The 27156-nt window shown below is 34.7% G+C and overlaps 1 protein-coding gene across 1 annotated transcript; it reads left to right on the top strand.

Moving 5' to 3' along the window:
• The first annotated feature begins 5912 nt into the window (after positions 1-5912).
• LOC110104509 lies at positions 5913-14673 on the top strand. Its single transcript, XM_020833658.2, has 4 exons — positions 5913-6140; positions 6475-6655; positions 6733-6834; positions 13526-14673. Exons 1-4 carry the CDS (start codon positions 6132-6134, stop codon positions 14272-14274), a joined length of 1041 nt encoding a protein of 346 aa, XP_020689317.1. The 5' UTR covers positions 5913-6131; the 3' UTR covers positions 14275-14673.
• The last annotated feature ends 12483 nt before the right edge of the window (positions 14674-27156 follow it).

The following is a 27156-nucleotide window of genomic DNA, read 5'->3' as shown; positions in this document are numbered from 1 at the left end:
GCAGCTGTCAAACACAGTCATTGGTGAAATGACATGTCTGAGGAGTTTCATGTAATATCAAAAATCTGCTCCAGGATCGTCCAGGACGATCTGAGATCGTCCTGGGATGATCAGTTGAGAATTTGCTCCAGAATTTGCCCAGATTTGCTCCAGGTGTTTTTCTGTAGGTATCGTCCGGGCCGATCGAGGCATCGGCCAGGCCAATTTGCACTGTTCAAAATATCGGCCGGAAAATAGTTCTGGGAACCGTCCCGGACGATCGAAATTGGTCTGATCGTCCCGGGACGATTTAGCGATCGGCCGGGCCGATCTGAGTATTATAAAGCTGAAATCAGTCGTTTTGAAGAGAGAGAAAATCAGAAATTAAAATAAAAAATATCTTGAGGAGAGAGAAAGTCGAGGGGTTTTTAGAAAAAGTGGATTTTCGGGCGACGCGGAGCTGTTTTCGTCCGACGAGATTGTTCAAGAAATTATTGTACGCAAGGTAAGGCACATTCCGCCTTTCTCAATTTTCAGAACCGTCGTGTTTGGCGGTATTTTCTGTCCGGATTTTGTTTTCGTTAGTGATTTTCGTCTGTATCTTTCGATTGGTTCAGTTTTTACCACGTAACTTTCTGTATGTTGTTGACGTGCCGCGTGTGCACATTTTGGTTGATTTTTGTCAGGATATTTTTTATTCGACGATGTTTTTAGTCGACTGGATTTTTCTGTGTAATTGAAAATTTTCTGTGCAGTAGAATAAATGTTCTAAAATGTTGTTATCTACATTCTATGCAAATTTGGTAAATTGTGATTTTCAAAAAAAATTGTGTAAATTCCGTATACTGTCGTTGTGCTTCCCGATTTTTTTCTGATTTCTGATTTGTCCGGATTTCTTCTGAATTAATATGTTATCTGTATATGCTATAAAAAGGGAGTTATAAGGGGCCTGGATCCTAAGAGATTCAGTTAGTGTCTGAGAAATCTGGAATGAGCTCAAATTTGAAATCTGACATCTGTTCTGTTCCGGATCCGATGAATTCTATTCTAGTACTATAAGCACATCTGTTCTGGTGCCGTGAGCACAAAGGGAGGCATAAGGGGCCAGAATCCGAGAGATTCTATCAGTGTCTGGGAAGGGAGGCATAAGGGGCCGGAATCCGTAGAGATTCTGTCAGTGTCAGGGCATTTAGCTATGAATTAAATAATATCTGATATCTGATTTATGATATGATTCTGATTTCCGTACGATATGAATCTGATTCTGATCTGTATGATATGATTTCTGATATGATTCGGATACGATTCTATTCTGTTTCTGATTTGATACGAGTTCTGTTTCCGTACAGTTCTGTTTGCTTTGATATTTGTTCAGTTCAGTTCTGTCTGATTTGATCTGTCCGATTCTGTTCTGATTTCTGTACGGATTTGTCTGATGTGTTGGTTTTGAGATTCTAAGAATTTTATTGGTGGTTTGTTGCTTTGCTGAGCTGTTGAGCTCACTCTTGTTTTCTGGTGGTTTTCAGGTTCTGGGAAGGGGAAGGAAGTCCAGGAATAGATTTCAGAGTCTGATCCGTAGGTATTGTTTTGTACTTTTGATTTTTGTACAGTCATGGCTTTTCTATTCTGTCTTTCCTTTCTGTCTAAAAGCCATGTACTGTATTTGTAGATGATTGTTTTGAGGAAAAGAAAAAAGACAGATGTTTTGTTCCGCTGTGTTTGATGATTCATAGTAGCTCTGTGTCTGTGTGTCTGTTTGAGTAAATTATTTGGAAGATTCAGTTCCGAACCAAATTCCATAACCAGATCCTGGTCAGTAAGTCAGTCTGTTTGTTCCGTGTCGCGACCCAGTGCGAGCGGGATCCGTCCCGAATCGGGTCGGGTCGTGACATTTCAGGTTTTACAAACTCAAGGCACTTGGACTCTAGTGCCTCCTCAACCGAATATGAATATTCTTGGATGCAAATGGCTCTATCAAACCAAATTTCATGATGATGGCTCTGTAGCAAGGTTCAAAGCACGTCTTGTAGCCAAAGGCTATAAACAGGAATATGGATTAGATTTTACATAAACTTTTAGTCCGGTAGCCGAGTTTCAAACAATTCGTGTCTTTCTCACGATTGTCTTACATCACAATTGGCAAATATGTCAAATTGATGTATCAAATGCCTTTTTACATGGCAAACTCAATGAGGTAGTATACATGGATCAACCATCCTGATACAAGGATCCGTCTCATCCTAGCTATGTTTGCAAATTAAACAAAGCGATTTATGGTTTGAAACAAGTTCCTAGACAATGGTTCTCCACCTTCACAGATTATTTACTCCATTGGGGCTTTAACTTCAGCAAAGCGGATCCCTCCTTACTAATCTACTCATCTTCATCTTATTCCATTTACTTACTCATCTATGTGGATGATATCCTGATTATGGGTAATGTTGCTACACAAGTTTCCAAATTGCTACAGGATTTGCAAAAGCAATTTCAGATCAAACAACTTGGCTCCTTACACACATTCCTTGGCTTACAAGTTGACAAAACATATTCCACTATTTTGTTACATCAATCCAATTATGCCAAGGCAATCCTAGATAAAGCTAGAATGACTTCGTGTAAGCCTCTCCAAAATCCGGTCTCTAGTAAATCTGCTACCTCACCAACTGATCTACTTCCATATTCTAATCCGCAAATGTATCGTAGCATTGCTGGTTCCCTACAATATTTAACATTGACTCGTCCAGACATCTTCTAGCTATAAACATAGCCTGTCAACATATGCATCAGCCACTAAATTGTCATTTTCAATTGTTGAAACGCATACTACGATATCTTCAACATTCTCTGGATTTAGCATTACCCATTACAACCGGAAAACTGGATCTAACTGCATATGTAGATGCGGATTGGGCCGGTGATAAGAAGGATCGGAAATCAACTACAGGATTTTGTATATTCCTTGGCTCCACCTCATTAGTTGGTCCACTAAAAAGCAAGCTACAGTTGCTCGTTCGTCAACTGAATCTGAATATATAGCTCTTATCACTGCTACTACTGATATAGTGTGGCTTGGACGCTTATTAGCTGATTTTCAAATCACTCTAGAGCTCCCAACTTCACTATTCTGTGATAATATTTTGGCTATTTCTTTAGCCAACAATCCTGTATTTCATGCTCGGACAAAGCATATTGAAATCGATCACCATTATATTCGAGAGTGCATTAAGTCCAAAACTATTATGGTTCGTCATCTTTCAACCACTGATCAACCAGCATATATCTTCACTAAGGCCTTACCGATTAAACGTTTTCTTTATCTGCGTGACAAATTAACGCTCCTGAACCAGAACATTCATTTGAGGGAGGCTGATAGTGGTAAAGGCTCAAACCGTTGCACATCTTCATCACAGCATGCACTATCTCTGCCATCTGACAAAAGCTGCTGAAATGCACATGATTTGACAACTACCAACTCCATCTCAGCCATTCATAGAGATCCTGTATCAACGGCTTGATTGTATTCACAATACATCATCCTCTGTCTATATAGATGATTATTGTTTCATTGAAATCAAGGAAGATGAGTTGATACCTGCAACCTCTGATTATCTTTGTATTTTAATATGTTCAATACTAAAGGTTTTATTGTAGATTTATGACATTCTAACAGTTTGAAAGAGTAATAAGTATGATGTAAACTGCTTTCTCATAGATCAAGCATTTAAGATTCACGTCTACCCCTTGAATCTTCCTCTTGGGATATTTTATTATTTCTTCTTCGCAATAATAGGTGAAGAAGCCTCACAACAAAATTTTTCTAATAGGAATCGAACCACCCAATGCTTCAACTCAAAGAGAGAAAGCTACATCTTTCAGCATAATCTGAGATCACAGTGCCCCCCAATTCTAAAGAATAAAATCGACCACTCCTAAGACAACCATTTAAGTAATATTCGTGTCGATGGATGAGTACTTCAAGATATGAGCTATCTCTTTCACAAATACTAAATAAAGCTCATATTGCAATTGAATGCTCAAAATACTAGAATGGAGAATGAATCTATGTATCAAAGTTTTTCATTGCTTTTCTCTCTCTTAATATTCACTTTAGCATTGCTTTAAAAATCGGACCGGATCGGCCGGTCCGACCGGTTCAACCATGAACCGGTTTGAAGGCTGGTTCGGTTCAACCTGAAAACCGGCTTTGCTTCAAACTGGCCGGTTTTGGCAAGAACCGCCGGTTCAACCAGTGAACCGGCGAACCGATCAGGGTTTTTTTAAAACCGAACGGTTCAAAATTTTTAATATAAATAATTAAATAAATTATTTAATATTAAATAAATATAAATATTAATATAAAACTTTTAAATATATATATATATATTAAAGACATGATTAAATATTTATTTTAATCATCTCATATGTTTTTTATTACTTTATCATGAGTGGAAGCAGAAAGGTATATAAACTTTACAAAACAAAACTTCCCAAGTGATGTGGAACTAAACCATACAAAGAAAAAAGTCATCTTTAGTTTCATATATATACTATACAACATATTTTTTTAAACAATTTTTTTAATTAATTTTTATAATATGAATAATATTTATTTTTTTAGTTGATATTATTTATTTTTTAGTTGATACTATTAATTTTTTTAGTGATAATATTTATTTTTTTATTATATATATTTAAAATTAATGTATATTTTTTTTGTTCAGTAAGCCGCTCGAGTTAAAATTATATGAATATAAATTATATATAAAAATTAATTTTTATAATTGAATAATATTTATTTATTTTTTAAGTTTTGTTTGGAAATTTTATTTATTTCTTTTTTTTTTGTTAATAATATTTTATTTTTATCAAATAAATTACTCTTATATTAAAAATTTGCAAAGTTTATTAGATTTCAACTCTAAAAATTTTTATGTTACCAAATAAAATATTTTTATATTAAAACATTTAATTATATTTATAATTTTATGTTGAGAGCTTTTAAATAATTTATATTAATAAATTAAATCTAAATATGTAATATAAATTAACAATAATTTATATAAAATTATATGTTATTATATTTCATTAATTTATTTAAATTAAATCTAAATATGTAATATAAATTAACAATTAATTTATATGAAATTATATGATTATTATATTGCATTAATTTATTAATTTTTATTAATTTTTAATTATAATATTATTATTTATTACGTCATTCGGTTCAACTCCGGTTCGACCGGTAGAACCGGGTGAGCCGTGAACCTCTCCTTCTTCCGATTCGTTGTTCGGTCCAATTTTCAGAACGAGTATTTCATTCAATTATAGTGAATAAAATACTACTTAAGATGAATTCCAATGGTTGAGTTGAGTGTTAAATATAGACAGAACTAAAATTCAGGTTTTATTAAAATCTTGAATTTAATTTGATAATTAAATTAAATTTATTAAAACAAAGCACCTATTTCACTTTTTTTTTATTTTTTGAAAAGAATTTCCAAATTATTTTTTAAAAATTAAAATAATTTTAGGCGTTTTAATTATCTTTTTTTTTTGGGACATTTAGGCCTTTAAGCAAACTCACACACAACGCTACATAAAGACTCGAACCTAGACTCTTAGTTGGAAGCCTAAGCTCCAACCATAGGCAAGGAGAGTGTGTTTAATTATCTTTAGATATAAACTTCTAGTCATTCGACCTCATGCACCATGTGGACAAGGCTCATATTTACAGGAAAATTTCAGCCCACTATAATGGCACTATCCCCTTCCAATATATAAATACATTATTTTATGTGGTTTTTAATAAAAATAAAAATAACATTTATAACTAAATTTCCCCAAAAAAAAAAAACATTTATAACTAAAATATTAAATATATTTATATTTATATTTATATTAAAATATACATTAAGTAAAAAAATGAATTCTTCCACCCCTCTAACTAATCCTAAACTCGGATCGGTGTCGGGAGTGGAGCATGTAATTTTTTTTTTTTAAAGAAGAAAAAAAAAAAATGCAGCTGACGACGGAGCAAATGATGATTTTGGAGAGCCGGAGAGATTTGCAGAAGTATAGACTTTCGATATTTTAAAGCCTCCAGCCACCTTCTACCGAGTGAATGACCCGAATCCCCATCTTCTACCCGTATGAATGAGGTCTGTCACCCTTCCGCTCCACTAAAAATATCTGTCTTTGTTCAAATGTGTTTTTTTTTCAGTGTTTTTGGTGGTTCCTTGTATTTTTTTGTGATTTCGTAGTCTTTCGGTGCTGAATTATTCATGCTTTGGTAGAAATCAATACAGTATTAGGGTTCCCTGAGCTAACAATTTACCCCCTTTTTTTTCATTACAATCTAGGGCTGGCTGGTTTTATTTGGAGGAGATCTCCTCCTAGATGATATTCTTGTTTAATGTCGTTTGGCTTTTATTGTTTAGGCCAAGTTTTTTCTATCGTAAGCTTTCTCCTGAACTTTTTTTTTTTTGGTTTCAGGAGATGAAATCAAAAGCAAATGGGTCCATGCAAAGAGCTCAGACGATGGACCGTGTCAACGGAGACGGACCCAATTGGATCCTCATTGCTGGAGGCGCCTTGCTGAGTACTTTGTCAATTAGGATTGGATGCAAGTTGAAACAGGCCTTGGAAGCGAAAGGATTAAACAAAGATAGTAGAGGTTAGTTTTTATATTTTTTACTTTTCATAGATGTTTTTGGACTAGTGAAAGAACTAACGCATTTATCCTTCAAACAGGGAATAAGAGTACTGCCAAGCCACGGTTAGGAGGATGCCAGTTGCATTCGAATTTATACCCGTTTGCACCGGATAAGGACTGTTGCTACCATTTTATCTCAGGTAGCATTCATTAAATTTTATCACATATTATATTTCTCACTTAAAATGATCTGTAAAATGATCATCTTGTATTTGTTTTTTCTGTCTCTAGTCATATTGATCAAGATGTAATACATATGTCCTAAAAGAGCTTGAAAAATTGCATTTGAATGGGATTTGATTATATATATGGAAATGTACACCCAAAATTGCTTGGGCCGAGTTCAAGCCAACACAACCATCGACTTGATGAATTCATCAAATTGAAGTCGTCAAAGACAAGGTTTCATCAGCCTCAAGGTCAATCAAAGGTAGTCGCCTTTGCTTTAGTGAACTCACCGACGAGATCTAGCCATCTCATGCTTCAATGCGACTGCATCTAGTAGAACAAAGTCATCATAGAAACTCACTCACTTTGTCCTTGAGCCTAACTAGGTAAATTCATCGTATAATAACTTACCATAACTTGTTCAAAAATGGTGAAGTTGGCCAATGACTTCATATGGGCCCTCATATTTGGAATTTTTTAACACATATCTAGGAGCCACAGCTAGTGTATCTTCATTTTATGAGAAGCCTTCATTAAACTTTATCATGTTATTTATTCATTTACTTAAAAATAATTTTTTCTATAGAGGTGCTCTTCTACCCTCGCCTATAAATATTGGCTTAGAGGGCTGGCCTAGGACACAATTTATATTCTATACTTTATAGCAATAAGAAATCACAGAGTTTTTTTCTTCATTCTCTTCCTTTCCCTCTCTCTTGTTTGTTGGTCAATTTTGTCAGTAAGTCTAGCTGTTGACCATGGTGATTGGCATCCTTATCCAATGGCTCATGGCTTCCTCAAATTAAGGCTTCCAGGAAGCCTATCTTAAGTAGTATCGCTGTCCATTTCTCACAATACAAAATTTAATTTTGTATTCTTTTGTTATCTGCAAAAACATGAGTTCTGAATCTTTATATTTCATAAATTACAATCTCATTTTAACTTGAGTGCTACTATTCTTTGTAATTGAGCCTCTGTTTTATTATGTTCCTTTTCTTTTTAATTTGAAGCTTGTATAATTAGCATTCATCAAGCAAGAATGGCTACGTGAAAGAAATTCTGAGGATTCAGTAGCCAAGAGAAATATGCTTTGTCATCTTGAACATTTTGCAAACACATCATTTCACATGAAAATGGCATGGATGGAAAATCGAAAATGTAAAAGCTAAAAGAAATTAGAGCATCAGAAGGTAAACTAGGAGTCTGAGATCCTCGAGCGATTGTAGAACTGTTGGTTTATCCTTGCCATCTTCAAGAACTTTATAACAGCTCATATAGTCAAACAAAAGGCTATTGTATAAAGTTATGGTTTTGGTTTAATAAGTTAATCTGGTCCTTTTCAAGGCCATTTCTGTTATAATAAAAAGGTTTTTGTTAATCTAGCTACCAGAAGAATGATATGTTACGAGATTGAATCTACAAGTAAATGTGGAGGATGATGAATAAGCCCCAGCACCCTGGTTCAGCTGTCTAGCAATACCCTCTAACCTCAAGCTGAATGACCTCATGATGGACTGAGCAACAGAGAATAGTTTTAGATTTTTATTTTACTTTCCCAGATAGTCCATTTATTTCTATAGCTTACTTCCCTTAATTCTTTCTACCTGAATGCTACTGACCGGATTGATCAGTAACTTATTCGCTATCAATGAATCATGATAGTAGTTTTGTTTTGTTTAGTTAATATAATTTCGTTAATCCAAAATGGTCGTCAAAGTTTCATGCTTGTAAACCCATAAAGATCCATGCTTCTAATTATTAACACTGCAGAAAATCTATGAACTCTTACTGATTGGAATTTCATGATAGTCTTACTAAGAATGTCAAATATTCCATTCCTTGTTTTTCGTTGCATCCTTGATCATTTTATCTTAACATATGATATGTTTAGTGCGTTCCTCTTGTCATGTAACTTATTTGAATCCTCGGATGTCATCTTTGAAGAGAAGATTCGATTAGCACTTTCAAAATGCATTAGTCTCTTCATTTCATATTTAGTTTCCTTTTGAAGATTTATTTGTAGATTTGCTTCAGGAAATGTGATAAAAGATGATTATTCTAAACTTCTACAGATATGTTGTATAATCATGCTAGTTATTTGTATGTTTAGCTAGACTTTCTGTAGAAGGACAGGGTACTCATATATTAGCTCATACCTGAACCATTTTAGTGCCTGCAAGTACAGCTTGACATGCAATTAAGGCTTTTCTTTGAAATTGAAACTGTCGAAACAATGAATTATTTTCATGTTTATATGACCATCTTATTTATCCTGTAGATGTTCCAGTTATTGACCTTAGTCTTCCAACTTAATGTGTTAAACAGTTAATGCCTCCATTAAAAAAAAAAAGCAATTAATGCCTCCATGTTAAGTCATGGTCCAAGGACTTTTCCGGTTCTGATGCATACAATTATGCATCATCACTGTTCGTTTAACCATCCAGAGGCTCTTACTCAATTCCCAATTTTACTGAACTTGTTAACAATAACTTACAAATGTTCAACAAGTCCGTTTCAGCTTCTTCATTTTTTTTTTTCATTTGTCTTCTTTTTCCTATTGATCTACTCTTTATGCGTCAGACTCCCACCGAGCTATAAGTAGAAGCAGCGTGTTAGCAACTATTGCTGCTGGTTAGTTTATTATTTGTGATTAAAGTGGCAATCAGCAGGCTGGCAACTATTCGTGAAACTGCCAAACATAGGAAAATAAGTTGTGTGGCCTCTTTATTCTCCATCAATCAATCTTCTTTCTTCATATGCTCCCGCTCCCACTGTTTTGAATTTTGGCTTCTCATCACCTCACTATATTAAGGATTGCCTCTGATCACCAGTGAGCACGCCACAGAACAACACTGCCATTTCGCAACTGGAGTCTAGAGGTTTGTTTCTCTTTAGTCATTATTTCTGGGCTTCCAGCACGTTCTACAGTGCTGGATAGTAAGAGACAGGGGTGGAGCACTAGTAAGAGATAATGGTGGCAGGTAGAGAAGTTGGTTCATTAATATCTTCCATTTTTTTCTTCTTCATTCATCTTCCACCCTTAGGAGTTTGCCGCTTTTTATCCTGTCCCTACAGCAAGAAGTTTCTGTGGGTAATGAGGACAACAATACTGGAAAGCAAAGCCACCGCCCCAATTAATAGGCAGGTAAACCTTCCCAAAGAGGGAGCAGTGTTCTCTTATTCTTCTTTTTCTCTAATTTATTCATTTTTTCTTTTGCCTTCTCTTTCCTCGTCTGTTTTTCTCCTGTTCCTCCATCATTTTTTTTCCTTGTCATCTAGGAAGGCCTATTTGAGTATTGGTTTGACTTCATTTGAATTAAAATGATCCTAAGTTGTTTGGATTTTGATACAGATGGTTTTACTTCTACTTGAACTTGGATTTGGATTAGATCATTAGAATGATCATTACCAACATACTTACATGTTAAATTTGTTATACATTTTGAAGTTGTCCAAGTATCATGTATTTTGATATGTTGTTCAAATCGTTTTTTGGTTATTATGTGGTAAGTTGATTAATTAATATAAGAATGCACTAATGTAAATTTATCATTTGATGTTTTGGCTTGTGTGTTTGGGTGGAGTGGTTTACCAACTCAGTGGATATGGCTCACATTTTGTGCTAGCTTTCTTAAAAGTGTCAGTAGGCTTTCTATGAGGCTTGTCCGACCAAAGTTTGCATGTCTTGGAGTAGCCGATGTAAGAATAGTTAGCTATTGTCTTTTATTCAGTTGTGCTTTGGAAGGAACACTCGGAGGTCCAATTTTACCCCAATCAATGCTTCTATTTCTTGTATTTATTAAAGGATAATGTTGATAAGATTATTTGATGAGTAAAACATAGGCACATGCTTAACTTTTTGCTTGAAAAACAAAAAAACAAGCTAATCATTGACATTTGTTTGTCATAATCACATCATCATCATCATCATCGCTAACCTTATCCAACTAGTTATGGTTAGCTTTGTCAATCACAATTTTTCATTCATTTCTGTTGAGCGTTCCTCAAGGTTTTATCTATATTTTGGTTCCATCAATTTATCTTTTTCCTTATTAATTCTTCAGTGACATTCAACATTATTTCATCAATTTCTGTAAGTTTTTTAGTATTTTCCCTTATTTTCTTATTACTAAAACACTTTTTAATTGTTATATATATATATATAAGCAATATGTGCCTGACCCCTTGAGCCTAACACTATACATCTTATCCATATGTAGAAGAGCCTTAAGGCACAAACATTCATGATTATTCAAAAGTTCAACGTCTTACACAATCTTAATTCACTTTTGATGTTCACAAAATTGGTTGTTGTACACCATAAAATAAGATAATTAGGAAATTAGATTGTGTAAAAAAGTAGTTGTATATTTCTAAAATACTCTCATTTTTAAATGCATCTATTAAATGTAACCTCAATTTTCGTCACTTTCGATTACAAACTACTTTAACTCTTATTTAAAGTGTCAAGGGACGAAATCGGACTTTTATATAGCCTCGAACTTAAATGGCCCCCACAAATAATCAAGGACCAGTTTAGTCATTTTCGCCTTATAAGGATAATAACAAACTCTTTCATCAATCACTTAGCTACACCCTTAGTCTTTGGGAGATAGTTTTGAAGAATATAACCAATAGTAAATAACAATTATATTTCAAAAAGAAAAAGTTGGTAATAATTATCATATCTATGGATTAATGACTTAAAAGCCCCAAGTTGCAGCATGCTCAAGGGCTAAGTGTTAATGATCACAATAATCTCCCTAACCTAACGGAGATGTAACAAAACTTTCTAACTTGAAGCTATACTGTTCGCCTTATATGATGAAACTATTAAATTTTAATTGTGTGTGCAAGATGCAAGATCAAAATTACCTATTCTCATATCATTAGAGCTTAGGACATGTATATTTTTAAATTTTCTAATATAAGTTGATCGCCAACTGATGTATATCTAAAACTGGATATATGGAGTGTAATTTTAGCGGAAATAGACCTAGTGAGGGGATTGTGACTTTGGGCGATCAAACCACGTTTTAGATATCTTGGATCCATTGTTCAGAGTGATGGTGAAATTGATGGGGATATTATCAACAGAATTCAAGTTGGATGGTTGAAGTGGAGGAATGCATCGGGCTTAATGTGCGATAGAAAAGTCCCCCTCAAACTTAAGGGAAAATTCTATAAGATGGTGGTGAGACCTGCAATGCTTTATGGTGTCGAATGTTAGTCATTAAAAGAGAAGCATAATACTAAGTTAAGTGTTGCAGAGATGAGGATGCTTAGGTGGATGAGTGGCTTGACCCTTAGAGATAGGATACGAAATAAGCATATACGTGAAAAGGTTGGAGTAGCTCCAGTGGAAGATAAGATTAGAGAGAGTCGCCTTAGATGGTTTGTTCACATTAAACGGAGGCCTTCCGATGACCCGGTTGAGAAAGTTGAGGCATTAGATTTGACTTATGTTAAGAAAGGTAGGGGTAGACCTAAAAAGACTTGGTTAGAAAATATTACAAATGATATTTCTTTATTAGATTTAAAAAAGAATTTGACTTTTAACCGGAAACAATGGAGAAAAAGAATTCATGTAGCCGAACCCACATAGTGGGACAAAGGCTTGATGTTGTCGTTGTTGTATTAGGCTGCTTGAAGTCAGAAAATATATTTAGAAAAACAATGAATTTTCTATATTCCATCATTTGGTTGGATGTAGTTAGAAAATCTGTATGAATCTTTTACTCCACAAATACTTTCATAATCCGTCAAATATGTCGAGTTCATTTTCAAACAAAAAATGAGTGAAAAACCCATCACTTTTCAAAACATATTTTTCATCTATAACAAATCAAATGAGCCCTACTAAACTTTTTCTCGTATTTCTTTTGATCTATTCCTTTCAAACTTACTCTAGTTTTCTGTATTTAACGATCTTCCAAAGAAAAGGTTGTTCTCAGCCATACCTTTATGATCAAAATTTTAAGTCGATTTAATTATTATGAAGTTCCCATAAATTTCGCAGATCTCTTGTTTGGCCTAAACATCAGCTTCTGCTACAGCTGATTCTTTTATCACAGGTCTTTATATGAACTTTGTACAGAAAACTTCCTAGTCCTAAAATAATAGTTCATTCGAATGTTTAATAGTCTGGATTCCTATGATATGAGACATTTACTAAATTCTAGTTCCAGTAAGATTGCCTGAAGTTGCTTCTTATATATATATATATATATATATATATCTTAACCTTTGGTAACAGAAAAACTCGTGAACCTCGCTTGAGCCAAGATATTAATTCAAAGGTTGGAATGCTATGTAAATTCCTGCATTTAAAATTCTTATTGTTAAGTCAAAGGGGAACACTGCTTCCATTTTTAAGAACGCCCATCTTTGTTGATATCAACTAGCCTTGTGTGGACATGCAAGTGATTACTTATTATGGTCACTAAACTATCCAAAATATATCTCTTGCTAGCATGCATATTCCTTGGAATGATAAATCATGTTGCTTTTTCTATATTTTTTTCTGCTTATATAATATGTATTCAAGTTAAATTAATTCAAAGAATAAGCCTAATTGAAAGAAACCAAATCAAGAAGACGAGAACAATCACACAGTTTTTATATTTACTTATATCTTCTCAATATCTAAATTTTATGTCTTAGGACATGCGAATGGTGGAGTCCAAATTAAGCAAGTATCAGATAATCCAATCTCAAAAGAACCAGAACTTTCACTTCCACTAGTGAAGATCTCAGCTGCAGAATTAAACAAAGATTCTAATGGCGGCACATTGTGGGCATCCTCGCCTGAATTGCTTGAGCTTCCTCACAAGCCATTTCACCATTCTACTGGTTCGGACTCTCCCTCTATCTCTGAATCTGGGTCTGACATCTATACCAAAAGAGAGGTAATAAACAAACTACGGCAACAGCTCAAAAGGCGAGATGAAATGATCATGGACATGCAAAACCAGATTGCAGACCTTCAGAACTCTCTTTGTACTCAGATGTCTCAAGTGGTGCAGACACAGTCTCAGCTTGATTCAGCAAACCAAGAATTGTTCGAGTCGGAGAGAGAGATCCAAAGACTACGAAAGGTCATTGCTAATCACTGCATTTTGAAATCCAATTCTCCAGAAAAACTGACATCTGTAGCAAATTGGCGACCCGAGACTGCAAATGGTTTTCCAGACACGGTGAATGATCTGGATCTGCACTGTTTTGGGTTGCAGAAGGTGAAAGGAGATGAGGACAGGGTGCTGTTGCTGAAGAAAGAACTGGGTGACTTGAGTGCAGTGATTGAAGGGAAGGATTTCTTACTTCAAAGCTACCAGGAGCAGAAGAGAGAGCTCTGCTCAACAATCAAAGCTTTGGAGCATAGATTAGAATCTCATCAACAGAATATCTTTTAGTTCAGCAGGAGTCTTAGGTTTTGTTTGGGACGGCTTTCTTACTGTTTTTTAAAACAGCTTTCTAGTACAAATGTTAAAAGTTTTATACTCGAAAGCTGCTTTAAGAAACAGTAAAAAAGCCGTCCCAAATGAAGCTTTAATCATTTAATGTCTGGGAAGTTATTTCTTCTGTTGTTTTTATTTTTATCTTTTGTTTTTTCTTGCTAGTCTGTATGTGTTTTTGGTAGTCTGGCAATTTCTTCAATATGAGAAAGTGGATGGCTGTAGGAGGGAGTGTTGTTGAAAGAATGAATTTTGGAATTTAGTTTTGTTATAGAGTTCCGGATATATCTCTGAACATGTGAAGTATCTGTAGTTGGGAATTGTGCATAATTCAAAGTGCTTAAATTGGTATTTGAATTGGATGTGCATAGCTGCTTTATATAAGATCAATGGTGCTAAAGACTGCACGCATATGCAAAATCACCAGCAAATGAAAAGATCTTAGCAAGAAGCTATATTTATTTTAGTCATGCGGCTCTAAGGGTTTGGTTACGTTCTTTAACATGCAATGAATTATCCTTTTTAATTATAATATGTTTTGAGTATACTGTTTTTCTATGTAATATTTTGGATAGGTTCAGATGAATGTCGCACAATGGCTTGCCAGTTTGATTTAGAAGCAAATAATCTCAATCAGAGGAAGTATCTGTATCTGAATAAAAAATTGGAACCACGGCAGATGAGAATTCAAATGTGCAGCACCAAGAAACCTGTGTAGTGGTGTTAAAATGGGTTTTTGGGTTGAGTTCGGGTAGAGTTTAGAATTGGCCTAGGTACAAACAGGTTGATCATAACCCGGTCTAGTTTTGTAAACGTGTCAAAATTTTCAACTTGAATTTGGCCCTTCGGGCTATTGGGTTGATTGGACCAACTAACCATAATCTCCTTCCCAATGTGAGCAAATTGGGTGCGAGCAGTGCAGGCGAAGGGGGCACATGCGGGCGAGCATGGCCTTTGCAGGGTACGGTTGTGGGCAAGGGTGCGGCCTTGTGGGGTGATTTGGGTGTGGTCCGTGCAGACGCAAGCACACGGGTGCGGTGCGGTGTGGGCCCGAGCCTGCGGGCACTTGCACGGAAGCGGTGCAAACGCAAGCGCGTGGGAGCGGTGTAGATGCGAGCCTGCAGGAGCGGGCGTGGGTCCAGGTGCGAGCACGGGATAGTGCTGCAGGGTATCCGAGTCATTTCAAGTTGATTTCGGGCTAACCTGAACCCGACTTGTATGGAAAACAGGTTGATCCAAACTCAAAATTTTTCAGGTCAAGCCCGAGTCAGGTCAAATATTGAAACCCTTGCCTCTGAGATAGCTCTTTGACTATATGGTTGCCTACGAAAGCAATGGATATAACAAAATATATTAGTGGTGATCTTTCAAGGTCTTGTATGATTTATGTTTATAATTTGAGGGATTTACATACATAACATATTAACACACATTTAAAATTTACTATTTATTCACAAACCACTTAAAATTATACATGACAAAATACAACCTCTAATCCCTAGTTGATGAAGAAGCATGGAAGACATGATGGGATCTTGTTAGGTGCACCGGAATCTCGTTGGGAAGGCATCGATGGACCTACAATGTGTGAAAGTGATGATGTGAAGGTGGCAACATGAACAGCTGCAGATCAACAAAATTTTGGTGGGAAGCTATCCATAGGATCGATGGGAGCAATGTTGTTGTTGATGATGGAAGTTATGATAAGTGATATTGTTTTGTTATTTAAAGTTTTAAGTGTTATGCGAGTAAATAGAAAATATAAGAAAACAATTTTAGGAGTTTATGTTTGTGAATCCCCCTTTCAATTCTTGTTCTTAGATTTTTTTTTTTTTTAATTAGGCTTTAATTTATATTTATGTTTTTTAAAAGCAATTTTTAAGGGGTTGTTTGGTTGCAAGAGTTAATAGTATAAAGTAAAATAAATTCGGATTTTGAAATTTTTTTTTCTTGGTTGAAAGAAAATAAAATTATTTTGCTAAACTTTTTAATGAAGAATGTGAAAATACGATTGACTGTAATGACATTAGCACTCTAAATGAAAAGAAAGATTTCTTTTTTTATCGGCATATTAGTAAAAATCGAAGTTAGAGAGGCTTTAAAGAAAATGAAGTGTGGAAAAGCTATTGGACCTGATGATATTTCAATAGAGGTGTGGAAATGCTTAGGAGATGAAGGAATTTATTAGCTTACTAAACTTTTTAATACTGTTTTGAAGACTAAAAAGATGTCAGATAAGTAGAGAATGAGTGTGTTAATTCCTATTTTTAAGAATAAATGTGATGCACAAGATTGTGCGAATTACAGAAGAATTAAGTTAATGTGTCATACTTTAAAACTATGGGAGCGAGTTATGGAGCATAGGTTGCGGCGTGATACTAATTTTTCTCAAAATCAATTTGGATTCATGTCGGGTAGGTCAACTATGGTAGTCATACATTTATTAAGAGGTTTGATGGAGAAATATAGTGAAACTAAAGAGGAACTACATATGATATTTATTAATTTAGAAAAAACATATGATAAAGTTCCAAGAAAAATGCTATAGAAAGCTCTTGAAAAGAAAGGAGTTAATAACGACTATATTCAAATCATTAAATATATGTATGCATGAGCTATTACTTGTGTTCAAACACAAGGTGGTTTGACCAAGTATTTCTCTATTTCGGTTGGGTTACATCAAGGATCAGCCTTAAGCCCATATCTTTTTTGCTTTAGTCATAGATGTTCTCACTAGACATTTGCAAGAGGATGTACGTTGGTGTATGCTTTTTGCTGATGATATTCTTCTTGTTGATAAGACTAGAGAGGGAGTTGAAGGTAAGCTTGAATTATGGAGGTCAACCTTAGAGTCTAAAGGTTTTCACTTGAGTAGATCTAAAACGGAATATATGGAGTGTAATTTTAGTAGTAACAGACCTAGTGAGAGGATTGTGACTTTGGGCGATCAAGTTATTAATAAGAGTACACATTTTAGATATCTTGAATCTATTGTTCAGAGTGATTGTGAAATAGATGGGAATATTATCAGCAGAATTTCAAGTTGGATGGTTGAAGTGGAGGAATGCATCGGGCTTGTTGTGTGATAAAAATGTACCCCTCAAACTTAAGGGGAAATTCTATAAGATGGTGGTGAGGCCTGCAATGCTTTGTGGTGTCGAATGTTGGCCATTAAAAGAGAAGCATAATACTAAGTTAAGTGTGGCAGAGATGAGGATGCTCAGGTGGATGAGTGTCTTTACCCTTAGAGATAGGATATGAAATGAGCATATACATTAAAAGGTTGGAGTAGCTCCAGTAGAAGATAAGATTAGAGAGAGTATTCGCCTTAGATGATTTGGTCACATAAAACGGCGACCTTCCGATGACCCGGTTAGGAAAGTAAAGGTATTATATTTGACTTATGTTAAGGAAGGTAGAGGCAGACCTAAAAAGACTTGCTTAGAAAATATTAGAAATGATATTTCTCTATTAGATTTAAACAAGAATTTGACTTTTAATAGGACACAATGGAGAAAAATGATTCATGTAGCTGACGCCACGTAGTGGGATAAAGGCTTGATGTTGTTGTTGTTGTTGTTGGTTGAAAGAAAATAAAATACAGAGTAAAATGGTTTGAAACTCCCTATTAATATGTATTTAAAATTCACCCAATTTAGACCTATTCTTAACACACCACTTGCGAAGCACTTCCATCAGCCACTACCAATCACCCATTGTTGTCCACTGCCACCACCACCGAGCCAACTGCCCCATTGTTGTGACTTTCTAATTGTAGAATGAATTTATTTTTTACTTCAAAGCAAATATAAAATAATAATCTCATGCATTTATAAATAATTCATAAATAACTCATGTTATAAAAATAAGCTTCCTATTATTAAAACTTATACGAAGTGGCGTGATACAAGCAAGAAATCAGTAACAAAATAGTATTGTGTTTATAGTCTAAAAAGCAAAGCAATGAGAAAATCCTCCCAAATATGCAAATTGTTTCCTCGTACCAAAATAGCATGCACAAGTACTTAATTTTTAAGAATTTGCATTATTTCTTACATGCCAAGAAACTATAATGAGGTAAGGAGTTTCAAAGATTGAATTATGAGAATATTTTTAAAATGTCTCCTTTTTTTCTTTTTATATATTTTTAATTTTTTTTCTATTCTTTTTAGCTTCCTCCATTTTTATTGTGAAAAATAAGATCAATTTGGAATTATGAAGAGAATGAGAGGGGGAGAGAAAGCAAGAATTCTTTCTGTTTAGTTCTTAGGGAGAGGAAGATAGAGTGGTGAGTGAATAAAGAAATCTCTTTTTAGGGAGTGGGGAAGGTCACAGGCAACTGCTACAGATAGGATGGGCCAAGTAGATGACTTTTTTGGGTTATGAGAAGATAGAAAAAGGAAACAAACCTGAATTTGGCTATCGGCTGGTTGTTGATTACTGTGGGTGGAGAAAAGCTTGGCGGCCTGGGATTTGGATGAGGTTGATGGTGTGAGGGAGAAGTGAGAGAGGGTGAGTGAGCTTAGCAGCATGTAAGGGAATGTGGAGTGAAGAATGGGCTCAGGTAGCACCACTTGGAGATTAGAGAGAGAAGTGGGCTCAGGCGGTATCTGGGTTCGGTGGGTTTGGCTCTAAGGTTGAAGGTAAAGCACTTTGGAGCTGCAGTGTGGTGGGGAGGGGGAGGAGCAGTGACAGCGAGCTTGATCAAACTGGTACACATAAACCCATTACTACAAATGATTTTATTTGTCGCAGTCTATAGAGACCTTCAACTACATCAAATGAGTGTAGCCTCCACTTTACAGCTGATCCAATAACACTTGTTGTCTGCTAACTGTTTAAGGCTAGCTTAGGAGTTTCATCTCCATTGAATAGTTTATATAGAACTTTACTACTCTCTGTATTAATATACATCATCTTCTATATATGTTTATCTCTGTTATTGCTTTTTTGCTAATACCTTCATGCAAGACTTTTCTCATGGTCTCAGAGACTCTTGCCTCATGGCATATCCTTCTCTCTTTTCTTATCCTATCAAAAATCTGTATTCTCCCTCCTAATCCCCGATAATGGTGATATCACAATACCCTCCCAACTTAAGTTTCTTATGTCCAATGTTTAAAACATTATTCATATCCAGCTGCTCACAGATAATTACCCTACATGGCAATATCAAATCTTCAAGCTATTCATTGTGAATGGCTTCGATGGATATCTTGATGGCTCACAACTTGTCCTTCGAAACATTCTGTTTACAACACCTGACAGCCCTCATCGCATCTGTTATATACTCTATGATTTCTCATTGATCAAAATCTTATCGCAGTCTTATTTTCTATTACTTCACCTTCAATCCTTCTCTATATTTTGAATCTTGATACTTGTCATGCAGTTTGGCAAACCATTGAAAGTATTCTTCAATCCACTAACTTATCAAGGGTTATTAAGCTCAAAAAATATCTTCTCTCTCTTACAATAAAAAACTCAATCAATGACTAATTACCTTTCTACTATTAAATAACTAGTTGATAGAATTTATTCAACTGGTGGCTCAATCAATGTTAAAGACATCATTCTTTATATCTTGAATGGCTTTCCTTCTAACTACCAAGCATTTAAATCTTCCATCCACACCTGACCTAAGCCTATCAATCTTGATTATCTCTATTTATTGCTTTGCAGTGAGGAAATTAATATTGCTACATAAGCTACAAAAGATCTAAACTTATCTGATAGCCCTTCAGCTCTTGATGTATAGTTTTCCCTCGTCTATGTTCGTGGTAGAGGTTGAGGACGATTATCTTCAACTCGTGGTCGCGACAGTACATACCCTACATCCTCCATTTCTCCTACTTAAAATACCTGCACCAGGGCTTTGGTAGATTGTCAGATTTGTGGAAAATGCTTCCACTCAACATTTACCTATTGGCAACATGCAATTCTAAGTAATGTTCCTTCAGCTATTATTAGAAATCATGCCCTGCTTGGTCACCCTTATAGACAGTCCAACTCGTGGTTCTTAAATAGTGGAGCCACTACCCATTTGACTCTTGATCTCAAGTCCATTCAACAACCCTCTGAATAAAATTGTTCTGATCATGTGCTTCTTAGCAATGGAAATCAACTCCCATTGTTCATTCCAACAAGGGAAGTCTTCCAACCCCTACACGTAAATTGTCTATAATGCCTCTTTTACATGTTCCAAATCTTTTGCATAAACTTATCTTAATCTCCAAACTAACCACTAACAATAATTGCATTATCTCTTTTTATCCCTCTGGTTATGTCATAAAGGATCGAACGGCTCTCCAACCACTTCTTCGTGGCTCCTACCGTGATGGGCTCTATCCTGTCGACCTACCTTCTTTAAATTCATATATGTCTATATTATCCCTTCTCTCTACTTTTGTCTCCGTTCACTGGCATCGCTATCTCAGCCATCCATGTTCTTCAACTCTTCAAGCTATAGCAACAAGTTATCCTAGTTTGTGCATTTCTTCTTCTTTTTTTTAAATCTTGTAACTCTTGTGAACTTGCCAAGAACCGTCATTTTCCATTTAATGATTAACACAGTGTCTGTCTCACTCCATTACAAATTATTCATGTTGATGTTTGGGGACCCTCACCTATTTCTTCAAATGAAATTTTTCTATTTTATTTCCTCTTTTTTAATGATTTCACACACCTCACCTGGTTATATCCTATGAAACATAAATTTGAAACTACACTTAAGTTCATTAACTTCAAAAAACTTGTTGAAAATCAATTTAACCTCTTCATTAAAATCTTACAAACTGATGGTGGAGGTGAATTTCTCAACAACAATCTTAAACACTTCTTAGCTCATCACGACATTCATTATCAATCTACTTACTTGCATACCCCACGACAAAATGAAGTTGCATAACACAAACACTGTCATATTCTTGAGACAGTTCAAGCTCTTCTTTTTGAATCCCACTTGTCATCCCAATTTTGGTTTGATTATGTTCTTTTTGTTGTAGACATAATCAATCACTTACCATCCCCAAACACCCACAATTTTTCTCCTTATGAGCTTTTGTATAACAAACCTCCAAATTACTCCCATATGAAAGTATTTGGGTGTCAATGTTACCCTTGACTTCAACCATACTTCTCTCATAAACTTGCACCAAGATCATTCCCATGTATTTTTCTTGGTTACCTCTCCTTTCAAAAAGGCTACCGTAGTTACGATCCCTCTGCATGTCATCTTTTCATTTCTTATTATGTAATCTTTGACAAATCATCTATCAACAATTCTTCCTCTCCATCTATACACACTTCCAATCCACCATATTCCTCCCCTTCTATTTATTCGCCTCTACTACCTCCAGCTCTTCACAACCCACCATTTCTGCTACCTAATACTCCTCCACAAAATGCTCCCTCACCTCCACCTAGTCCACCAACCTCTCATGCCTCTCCTTATTCTTCTTCTTCCACATCATCCTCTTCTCCACCTCCCATTCCCATAGTTCCTCCAGCTCCACCGCATCATCCTATGATTACTTGATCTCATACTGATCATCTCAAATCACGTCAAATATTTGATCTTCATCATATTGTTTCTACTACACCAACTTTTTTTTCCATTTCTAATAAACATCTCGAATGGTGTCATACTCTCTCTACAAAATTTCATGCCTTATGGTCTCAAGGCACTTGGAAACTGGTAACTCCATATCCTAATCAAAATGTCATTGGATGTAAATATGTTTTCAAAATTAAATATCATTTTGATGGCTCTGTTACTCGTTACAAATCCCGTCTTATTGCACAAGGATTTAAACGTGAATATGGTGCAGATTATGGTGAAACCTTTAACACAGTAGCCAAATAACCAAATATCCGATTATTTCTCATAGTTGCTTTGCATTTCGGATGGCCCATACTTCAGATCGACATTGTCAATGCTTTCCTTCATGGACCATTGGACAAAAAATTTGCATGGCTCAACCACAAGGATTTGTTGATCCATAGCATCCATATTATGTTTATTATTACATAAAGAAATCTTTTGTCTTAAACAAGCACCTCGTCAGTGATTTGCTACACTATCTTCTTACCTACATGAATAAGATTTTCACAACAGTTCAGCAGATGCTTCATTTCTTATATATAATCATCACAACATTCAAATATATCTCTTAATTTATGTGGATGATATTTTAATCACCTGCAACAACCAACTGTTCATTTCAAAGTTGCTAGATAAGTTGAAATCCTATTTTCTTATGCACAATTTGGGACATTTAGCTTGATTTCTGGGGATTGATGTCATCCCCACTAGCACTGAATTCTTAATCTCAAATTAATCTTTTATTTAGGAAAAGACTGGTATGCAAACTTTTAAGCCTCTTTCAACCCCATTTTCCTCCAAATATTCTCTCACTATTGTCCAAGAGACGCCCTTCGCAAACCTATTATTGTTCAGATAACTTATCATCTCTCTCCAATATCTCACCGCTACTTGTCCAGATATTGCAATTACGATGAACAAAATCTGTCAACATATGCATCATCGCATGGACAGTCATTTTGAAGCACTTAAAATAATTCTTTGATATCTCTAAGGGACTTTATTCTAAGCCTTCACTACAACGAGGGGATATTTAACTAATAGCTTTTATTAATGCTGATTGTGCAAGTAATAATATTGATAGTAAATCTACTACCAGATATTGTAGCTGAAAGTTTGATAAAGGATGTTAAGCCTTAGTGAACTAGTCTTAGGAAAATCAATGCAGAAGCAATACTATCACTTGATGCGGAAGCTAATAAACTTGTCAAAAGTTATAAAGATGGTCAAGATAGTCTAATCAACACACATAATATCAATCACATATTTCTACTAACATGCAATTTCTAGCAAATTAAAATGTAGAAAAGTAAATTATAGAAAATCAAAAATAAGAAAGAACACACCATAATTTTATAGTGAATCGGTCAAACCATAACTTACATCCACTCCTCGGAGTCCTCCTCTCTAGGTATTGCACTAAACCTTTAGAGACCTCTGTTATCTCCCACAGCTAAATGGATAAGCCCTTATAGAATATCTTCCTAGTGAGGACCGCAATCTTTTCACCCTCCTGGTGAGGCAGAAAATCTGAAATCCTTTTTCACCCTCCTAGTGAAGGAAGAGATCATAGAATCATTTTTTTACCCTTCTAGTAAAGGCAGATAACATGGAATCCTTTTTCACCTCCACCAATGCAGTAGAGTAGCTGGGTTTTTTGACACCAAAGAGGTATTCTTTCAAAAGCTTTCCTCAAGACAAACCTTGATACATGGAGGAACTCAGGTGCTAGTTCACCGGAGCAACTGTGTGGAACTCCCTCTCACACACCCTTGCAACCCAAGAGGTCTTCTTCCTAAAGCTTTCCTCAAGACAAACTCCACCTTTTCTCTCCTAAGCTCTAGGTTCTATCTTCAAGCTTTCTTTAGAGAAAAACACTCAATGAATGCCCAAAAGACTCTTACATAGTCTTACAAGAAAGCTTAAATAGTGGGCTTAGAAAAACCCTAAAAATTCAATTCTAATAACTCTGATTATATAGTATGATCCAAGATCGTATGGTACGATTAGTTTAAATCACCATGTTAGTACTGTATAAACTGTAAAACACAATACAATTAGTTCAAGTGATTATGTTGATCGTCCAGTATGATTAATTAAAATGACTTAATTTATTATCCTATATAATTGGCAAAATTAAATTATCATCCCAACCAGAGATCTGATCGTACAGTACGATTGATGCATATTTTGAATTTTAGAATATTGCCTAAATTTTGATTGGCAATTAGGACTTTTATTTCAACTGATCATCGTATATAATCTAGATCATATGATATGATTAGTTCAAATTACTTTATATATTACAATTAAACATTTTAATGATTTTATGATTAGCTAATCATACAATACGATATGGATTGTATAGTATGATTAGTTTAAAAAACTACACTTCTAAATTTTCACTATCTCTTTCCCATGAGTGTGTGTGCACGATTACCAGGCTAGCATATACCATTACAGAACTTGACTCAATAAATTAAAAAATAAATAAATGAATTCTATAGACTCTTTCAACATATCCTATTCTACCCAATCTTAAGCATTAAATCTTTATTGAGTGGTGTATGATGTGCCGAAAATGTTAGTACAAAAAAAAAAAGCACTATAAATACTAAGGGTCATAAAGGTGCAATAAGTAATGCTTTTACCATCAAAATCATAAATTATGGAGCCCGAGTTACAACAATATATTTCTTGGTCCAAAATTTGATTACTTCATGTGTCAAGAAACATTCAACTTTAGCTCGCTCTTCTACTGAAGCAGAATACTGCTCCTTGGTTGCTGCTACAACTAAGTTAATTTTTCTTCATCGTTTATGCCAAGACTTCTCCATTCCTTTTGCACTACACCCCTCTATTGCGATAACATTTCAACCATGTCCATCGCCACTAATCCAATTTTTCATGGTCGCACTAAATATATTGAGATCGATCTCCACTTTATCTAAGAATCAATTAACTCCAATGTCTTAGCTGTTTATCATATTTCCAATATGGACCAAGTGGTAGGTATACTTATAAAAGGCTTCTCAATTCCCAGATTTACACTTCTTTGCAGCAAGTTAACCATTCAATCCACCATTAACTTGAGGGCGGGTGATAATAAGCTTGATCAAACTACTACACACAAACCCACTATTACAAATGATTCTACTTACCATAGTCTGCAGCCACCTTCAATTGCAATAGATGAGCACAGCCGCCACCTTACAGCTGGCTCAATAACATTTGTTGCCTGCTAATTATCTAAGGCTAGCTTATGAATTTCATCTCCAATGAATAGTTTATATAGCACTTTACTACTCTTTTTATTTCATTATTCATCTTACATCAATATGCATCGTATTATGCATCTGTTTATCTCTATTATTGCTTTTCTGCTAATACCTTCCTGCATGACTTTCCTCAAGCAGGCCAATAAAGGTGGCAGTTCGGAGCTGAGGCAAGAGAGTGGGAGAAGGAAAAGGCGAGAGATTGTAGGATTCATGGGAGGAGGTTTATAGTTTTACCTAACGCAAAAGAGAGGAGAGTTTATGGACATCAAATAAAGGTGTCTTAGTAGTGTGATTTATTTTATTTATAAGGATGGACGGGATGGCCATATTAGACGTACATATGATTTAAGTAGCGCAATGAGAAATTATTAGGTGCAGAGTCTGAACGTAGCTCTGCGTTTGGACATCAATTAAATTTAGGCATGTGAATTTATACTTGGATTTCTAATATTTTTTTTTCTTATGACCTAATGACTTGACCTAGTCCATTTAATTTTTAAATTAACACTATTTTTATATTTTTAAGAAAGAAACCCACGAAAACTCTTGACTATTTAGTGTTTTAGTAGAATAAAACTTTTGGTACCTATGAAAGAAAAATAAGAAATAGATAATGAAGATGAAAAATGGTTTGGAGGATGTTACATTCTCTAAGGAGATGACATGCTCATAGAACACGAAGACTAAAAGGTGGTATGCAAACATCTAGGAAGAATTGAAGATAACAAGACTACAACTAATCTTAGGCAAGAGTTTATAGGATAGTATAGAGATTACAATGTTGGATGAAACGAAAGTCAATTTGGTTAAACCTGATGTAGATTTGAAGTTGAACTTATCAATATATTTTAAATCCACTCAAGTTTTACTTTGTTTCCTATAAATATATAGTTTTTAGGGTTTATGATGTATTCTTTAATTATTTATGATGTATTTTGAAATGTAGTTTGTTCCTTATATACAAACTGTGTATTGCATATGAGAAGCTTAGATGCATCGATATTAATGATTTATGTTTGTTTACCTCTTTTTGATGCTTTATGCAGTTGTACACATTGTGTATAAGGGAAAATGTTTAATTTGGTCTTTTTCTATACAAACATTATTTATTTCATGTAAAAAGATTAGATACAATGATATCAGTGGTTTATGTATTCTTTTTTATTCATTTTGTTATTTTTTTGAACTAATATACAATGAGTGTGTATAAGGGGAATTTTTTGAATTGTGGTTTTTTCCTTCTATATACACTGTATATTGCAAGTGAAAAGCTCAGATACAATGATATCAATAATTTATGTATCATTTTTTAGTTCATTTTGTTACTTTTTGAACTAATACATAATGTGTGTATAAGGATTTTTTTAATTACAATTTTTTTTATATTCACACTATGTATTGCATGTAAAATGCTTATTTATAATGATTTAGATAGTTTATGTTATGTTTTTCCCCTTTAAAATATTTTTTCTCTTATACACATGATGTGTATAATGGTAAAAAGGAAGCATACAAGTTGTACTGCAGTTATGCCTATAATGCTAGTTTTAGTGTTCGTAAGGAACATCAAAATTACTAGCTAAATTCTAAAAAAATAAGATGTAAAGACTTTGTCTATTTAAAATTTGGTTTTATTAAGGGTCTTGATTTGAATTCCCAAATAAATCTTTGAAAAATAATTACCAAAATGGGGTATCCGACTATGATTTAAGTTTACAGTAGATGAAGATAAAAATTGGAAGGTGCAAAATTTTATAGAAAACTAAAATCAAGAATTGGCTAAGCTAGACGAATATCTACTTAGATCATGTAAGAATATTAGTGATGAGAAAGCATCAGTTCTTAAATCGATGACAGAAGTCGGGATAAAAATCAGTGATGCATTTTCTACATTAAAAGGGATGGATATGATAGATTATCAAGAATGTTGGCTTCTTTAAAAGGGATACCTACAACTAC

The sequence above is a fragment of the Dendrobium catenatum genome, unplaced genomic scaffold (genome assembly GCF_001605985.2).
Source record: "Dendrobium catenatum unplaced genomic scaffold, ASM160598v2 fragScaff_scaffold_1329, whole genome shotgun sequence".
Classification (NCBI taxonomy): Eukaryota; Viridiplantae; Streptophyta; class Magnoliopsida; order Asparagales; family Orchidaceae; genus Dendrobium; species Dendrobium catenatum.
Note: the sequence above shows the minus strand (reverse complement) of the source record. Positions and strands in the feature narration are given on the sequence as shown.

What these genes read in the sequence shown, in the direction of transcription:
- LOC110104509 (XM_020833658.2), top strand. An exon ending in ATTAAACAAAGATAGTAGAG is followed by an intron (nt 6,656 to 6,732) that starts GTTAGTTTTTAT and finishes TCCTTCAAACAG; the next exon opens with GGAATAAGAGTACTGCCAAG. An exon ending in TTGCTACCATTTTATCTCAG is followed by an intron (nt 6,835 to 13,525) that starts GTAGCATTCATT and finishes TTTATGTCTTAG; the next exon opens with GACATGCGAATGGTGGAGTC.